General features: G+C 59.1%; 1 protein-coding gene across 1 annotated transcript in view; it reads right to left on the bottom strand.

The window, feature by feature from the left end:
• Positions 1-6,025, bottom strand: part of ARHGEF17 (Rho guanine nucleotide exchange factor (GEF) 17) — a 47,917-nt gene that overhangs the window by 4,085 nt on the left and 37,807 nt on the right. Inside the window, exons 10-21 of the mRNA XM_010007199.1 lie at positions 5,841-5,950; positions 5,633-5,718; positions 5,417-5,535; positions 4,762-4,975; positions 4,396-4,469; positions 4,063-4,256; positions 3,706-4,001; positions 2,644-2,890; positions 2,292-2,378; positions 2,119-2,186; positions 1,678-1,826; positions 1,420-1,590 (exon numbers count right to left, since the gene is read on the bottom strand). Coding sequence (XP_010005501.1) covers positions 1,420-1,590; positions 1,678-1,826; positions 2,119-2,186; positions 2,292-2,378; positions 2,644-2,890; positions 3,706-4,001; positions 4,063-4,256; positions 4,396-4,469; positions 4,762-4,975; positions 5,417-5,535; positions 5,633-5,718; positions 5,841-5,950 — 1,815 coding nt within the window. The remainder of the gene's footprint in view (positions 1-1,419; positions 1,591-1,677; positions 1,827-2,118; positions 2,187-2,291; positions 2,379-2,643; positions 2,891-3,705; positions 4,002-4,062; positions 4,257-4,395; positions 4,470-4,761; positions 4,976-5,416; positions 5,536-5,632; positions 5,719-5,840; positions 5,951-6,025) is intronic.

The following is a 6,025-nucleotide window of genomic DNA, read 5'->3' as shown; positions in this document are numbered from 1 at the left end:
AATGTCAGCACCCCCCAATGTCAGCACCCCCAATGTCAGCACCCCCATGTCAGCACCCTGTGTCAGCACCCCCATGTCAGCACCCCCAAATTCAGCACCCCTGGATGTCAGCACCCCCAGTGTCAGCATTCCACCCTGCCTTCCATCCCAGGGGAATCTGGGGTATGTGGGATACAGGGGAGAGACCCCACAACCTCCCACAGCTGGTGTAAAGCACCCGGGGTGAGGGGAGATGCAGCTTCTGAATTCTGGGTGGGATTATGCAGATGCCCAGGACATGCCCTATTCCCACATGGGGTTATGCAGATGCCCAGGACATGCCCTATTCCCACATGGGATTATGCAGATGCCCAGGACATGCCCTATTCCCACATGGGATTATGCAGATGCCCAGGACATGCCCTATTCCCACATGGGATTATGCAGATGCCCAGGACATGCCCTATTCCCACATGGGTATTCCCACATGGGATTATGCAGCCACCCAGGGGCTGCCCTATCACCCTGTGGGATTCTGCTGATGTCCAGGTGCTGCCCAGTGTCTTCATGGGTTTACTCAGAGACCCAAGAGCTGCCCTGTTCTTGCAGGGATCATCAAGCCATCCAGAGGATTCGCTGTTATCCTCTGGGATTACACTGGTGCCCTGGGGATGCTGGAATTCTGCACAGGATTATCCACCTGCCCTAATACCCTGTGGGATTATGCTGCACAACACTGAGGACAAACCCCATGAGCTGGGGGCAGTGATGGGCACCCACCAGAGTCACAGAAGCCCAGACTGGTTTGGGTTGGAAGGGACCTTCAAGATCATCCAGTTCCAACCCCCCTGCATGGGCAGGGACACCTCCCAGCAGCCCAGGCTGCTCCAAGCCCCATCCAACCTGCCCTTCAACACTGCCAGGGATGGGGCAGCCACAGCTTCTCTGGGCAACCTGTGACAGGCTCTCCCCACCCTCACAGCACAGAATTTCTCCCTCCCATCTCAGCTCCAGCTCCCTCTGCCAGCTGGAAACCCTTCCCCCTGCTCCCATCCCTCCCTGCCCTTGTCCCAAGCCCCTCCCCAGCTTTCCTGGAGCCCCTTCAGGCACTGGAAGCTGCTCTCAGGTCTCCCTGGAGCCTTCTCTTCTCCAGGCTCAACACCCCAACTCTCCCAGCCTGGCTCCAGAGCTGCTCCAGCCCTCCCAGCATCTCCAGGGCCTCCTCTGGCCTCTCTCCAACAGCTCCGTGTCCTTCCTGTGCTGGGGACCCCAGAGCTGTTCCCAGCCCTGCAGGGGGGTCTCAGCAGAGCAGAGCAGAGGGGACAATCCCCTCCCTGGCCCTGCTGCTCACGCTGCTGGTGACACAGCCCAGGACACAGGTGGGTTCTGGGCTGCCAGTGCCCATGGTCCTCCTGCCAGGGGTGGGGGGGACTCACCAGCCAGCATCTTGTGCACGGGAGGGGTGATGTCTGCTTCAGCCAACTGCTCGTAGCTGCTGGCGTGGTAGAGCCGGACCTGGGCGCTGCTCTGCAGCGCGACCCACACGCCCGTCCCCGTGCTCACCATGCAGGTGACGCTGCGCCCGCTGTCCTGTCCCACCTGGAGCGTGTGCTGCAGGTGACAAAAGCCACAGAGATGCCACGGGTGCTCACCAGCAATCCCCCTCCTCCTGACCTCCCCATCCTCGCCCCGCGGTACCTCCTGCGCCAACGTGGCCGTGTTGAGGACGATGACCCGGTTTTGGCAGCCGCACCAGAGCTTCCCCGCCACCGCCACCATCTTGGTGATGGGGTTCCCTGGTGAGCCCAGGGACAGGGACTTGGAGTTCTGGGGGTCCCAGAAGCGGCCTGTGAGGGTGGTGGGAAAGGGATGGGTAGTTAGGGCATCCCCCCCAAAAAATCCATCTTGACCCAGTGGCTGAAGACACCCATCTATAGGTCCTTGTGTTAGATGGGACGTGAGCTGACATCTCCAGGGAAGGCCTGGAGTGGTGGGCAGGGACCAGGAGAAGGATGCACACTTTGGCCTGGCTCCAAAAGTCAAGGAGCAGGAAACCCACCAACACACCAAGTATCCCTCCCTGGGGCCACCCACCCAACACCCCCAAAGCACCTCTTGATGCCCCTGCTCTGGCCTCACCTGCCTCTCGCTGGTACACAACGAGCTCCCCGTTGGCCAACGACACGAAAACCTGGTTATCCAGGTACCTGCCAGGAGAAAAACCCTTGGACAACCGGTCACAGAGCCCTACTCAGCCACCCCAAACCCCCTCACTGCGGACACTCCAGAGCCAAAAACCCTTCCCTGCTTACAGGATGCACATGACGGCAGCGGCGTGTTGCATCTTCATGCTGTTCTTCCTGTTCCGGATGTTGTCTGAGGACTGGTACACGTGGATGCTGAGGGGGAAGAGCAAAGCTTGAGAACCACCTGGGATTGGCAGCCACCCCATGTGTATCTCCCCTGGATCACAGAATTATTGAATGGCTTGAGTTGGTAGAGACCTTCAAGATCATCTACATCCAACCCCCCCTGCATGGGCAGGGACACCTCCCAGCAGCCCAGGCTGCTCCAAGCCCCATCCAACCTGCCCTTCAACACTGCCAGGGATGGGGCAGCCACATCTCCTCTGGGCAAGTCCCTCCTCAGATCCTGGGGACGTACCAGCCATCCTCGGTGCCCAACCACATGGAGCTCTGGTGGGCTTCAGGGTCCAGGCTGAGGAGGTCCTCGAGGCTGCCCCGGGTGAAGGAGCCGCGGCTGGAGCGGCGCAGGGCTCGCCCGTCCGTGGGGCTCTCGCCGTGCCGGCTTTGGCCGTAGGTGCCAGGGATGGGCATGAAACCAGGTTCTTGCTCTTCCTCCGAGCTCGTCATCTCCACCGTTGCCTCCTTGCAGCTCGGGATCTCTTCATCTGTGGGGAAGAAGAAGAAGGGGAAGGAACGGGTTAGACCAGGCCCGCCCAACGCCCATCAAAGTTGATGGGGAAGTGACCACAGACCCATCGGGTTTTACCCAAAGCCACCAGCCCCATCCCAGCACCGCCGTGTTGGGCTGATACCCCCTCCAACATCTCCTCTCCTGGGGTTTCCTTGGCTCAAAAACCTCCACTTGCAGGTTTCCCCAAGGGATATAAGGAAGAGCAGCCAAATCGATGGAGCAGCCCATTATTCTATGAATCCATGTACTTCTAGGGTGGCTGCCAAGAAGATGGAGACTTCCTTTTTACAAGGAGTTGCATGGAAAAGATGAGGGGTGATGGATGCAAGTTACTCCTGGGGACATCCCAATTGGACATCAGAAGAAAATTTTTTCCCTATGAGAATAGTTAAGACATTGGAATAAGCTCCCCAGGGAGCTGGTGTGTTCCCTAACACGGGACAATTTTAAGCCTCAGCTTGACAAGGTTGCTGGGCCATCTCATCTAAACCATTTCCCTACCTAGAAAGGTTGGACCTGATAATGAACAGGCTGCCCAGGGAGGCTGTGAATGTGGAAGTGTTGAAGGGCAGATTGGATGGGGCTTGGAGCAACCTGGGCTGGTGGGAGGTGTCCCTGCCCATGGCAGAGGCGTTGGAACTAGATGACCTCTGAGGTCACTTCCAACTCAAACCAGTCTGTGACTTCAAGGCCTTTGAGGGCCCTTCCACCCTGGCATTCTATGATTAGGGGCAAAAAAGTGGTTTATTTTTCTGCTAAGCAGGGCCCAGGGGAGGGGGACACACTCACTGCCAAAGCTGGAGGAGATGGTGGAGTGGCTGGCTTGGCTCTGCAGCGTCCCCGAGGGGCTGGGCGAGGACTCGTCATCCGTGTCGTCGCTATCAAAGGGCACCAACTCCCTGTTGCCACCATCGACGGGCTCCGAGAGCTCCAGGGAGGATCCCGAGATGGAGATGTGCAGGCAGGGCTGAGGCCCCGTGTCCTCCGCCGGCGCCGCCTCCGAGGCCGGGCTGCCCACCGCCTCCACACGCTCCCTGCCACCACCACGGGGAGGAAAGAGAAGGATGGGGGGGGAAAACAAGCAGCTCCAGCATCACCCCGTGCCCACCCAGCTCCACGACGGGTCGGTGGGGATGCAGGTCCTACCTGTAGGGCCGCTTGAGGCCGGGCACGGAAGCGATGCAGAGGATCCTGGCAGAGCAGACGGCGATGCAGGCCTCCACCGTGGGCTCCTTCCGGATGCTCAGCAGGCAAACCTGCCCCACGTACCCGTCGCTGTTGCAAACCCAAACTTCGTGAGAACCTTCCGGGCTGCCGTGACTGGGGGAAGCACAAGAAAACTGCAAGGGAAGCAAAAAGATGGAATGAATCGGGTCGTTCGGGAATGGTACGAGGAGCTCAAGGGCATCCGGCAGCAAGGGCACCAGGATGGAGAGGATCTCAGCTCCCATGGGGTGCTTGAAGCCCACCACGAAGTACCTGCATGCCACTCCGTGTCTTCATGATGGGGATGGCCTTGAGTAACTCCGGGTCCAGGCAGTTTTTGCTGGAGGCTGGGAAAAGTGAATTGGAAGATGAAGGAAGTTGATGGAGAAAAAGGGTCTACTAGAGCAGGGGCCTTGATGGAACAGGCTGCCCAGAGAAGCTGTGGGTGCCCCATCCCTGGAAGTCTTCAAGACCAGGTTGGAAAAGACCTTGAGCAACCTGGTCTGGTGGAAGGTGTCCCTGCCCATGCAGATGGGTTGGAACTAGTTGACGTTGGATGTCCCTTCCAACCCAAACCATGATTCTATGATTCTATGCCAAGCCCACCACCCTGTCCACCTCCCCAGTCCATGGTGTTACCCAGCTTCTTCTTGGCATCCTCAAAGGCTTGCTCAAAGCCGAGCCGGGCGTCAGGGTTGGGGAACTCAAAGATGAAGGACTCGGTGCCGTCAGCTTTGGTGGTGCTGAGCTCCATCTTGTTGGGGGGGAAGGCCATGCTGAAGGACAGGGACTGCTTCTCCGCCAGCTCCCGGTGAATGGCAGCCATCAGGTCTTTGATCACATCATCCAGAGTCTGGGGACAGTGACAGGATTTCAGCTCTTGGGGATGGGCCACCACCGGCCACGTGTGTGATGATGCCCCCATCCTTCCCTTGAGCATCCTTCAGAGGCTGCCCCAATGCCATGATTGCTTTGGGGGCTGGTGGCTTCTGGGTCCTTGGAGGACACTCATGGCCACTAGTCCTTTCATAGCTTCTCAGCCCCACAGAAGACATCCCAGGTGGTCCTATGGGGAAGGTGTCCCAGCACCAGAGCCATCACATGACGTCACTCCCATCCACCCCTGAGCATCCTTCAGAAGCTGCCCCAGCCCCACTGTGGCTTTGAGACTGGTGGCATCTGGGCCCTTAGAGGACATTAATAACCACCAGCCCATCCACAGGTTCTCTCTCCCACTGAGAACATCCCCATGGGGAATGTGTCCCCAGCCAGAGAACACCACACAAGGCCATACCTGATGGGGGAAGTTGAGGGTCTCTGACAGCTTGCTGACTTGCCCCAAGGTGCTGAGGTCTTCATCCAGGCGGCAGATGCTCTTCTGGATGCTCTCCCGGTTGGTGGCTTGCGAGGCACCTGCGTGGGGACATGCTCATGGCATTAACCCCTTCCTCCCCGGGTGAGGGACGGGGTTCGGGGTGGCGTGGGACACTCCAGCAGGACAGTGACAGACCTTTGACAATGTCCACATCCTCCAGCGGCAGCTTCCAGAGCAGCTTGTACTTGCTGGCGGTGTCGATCACACTGGCCGCCGTGTACCTGCGAGGTTGGGTGGGAGGGGGAGGGATGGCTGAGCTCTACCCATGTCTCCAGCAACCCCTAAAAGCCTGCCCAGCTGGTGGGGACAGCCCTCAGTGCCGTGGGTGTTGGTGGGTACTCACAGGCTCATGGAGCTGCGGCGGAGGGAGCCCGACTTGCGCTTCAACGTGGTGCACACCAGCAGGTCCGTGAAGAGGAAGAAGGAACGGTCCTTCTTCCCACCCACTGCCTTCTGTGGAGGGGTGGGAGACACCAAGGGGTTAATGTCCATTTCACTCCCCCCCCCCCAACCCCGGTTCCACAGACT

The sequence above is a fragment of the Chaetura pelagica genome, unplaced genomic scaffold (genome assembly GCF_000747805.2).
Source record: "Chaetura pelagica isolate M959 unplaced genomic scaffold, ChaPel_1.0 scaffold430, whole genome shotgun sequence".
In the NCBI taxonomy this organism is placed as follows: Eukaryota; Metazoa; Chordata; class Aves; order Apodiformes; family Apodidae; genus Chaetura; species Chaetura pelagica.
This window is presented reverse-complemented; position numbering and strand designations above follow the sequence as displayed.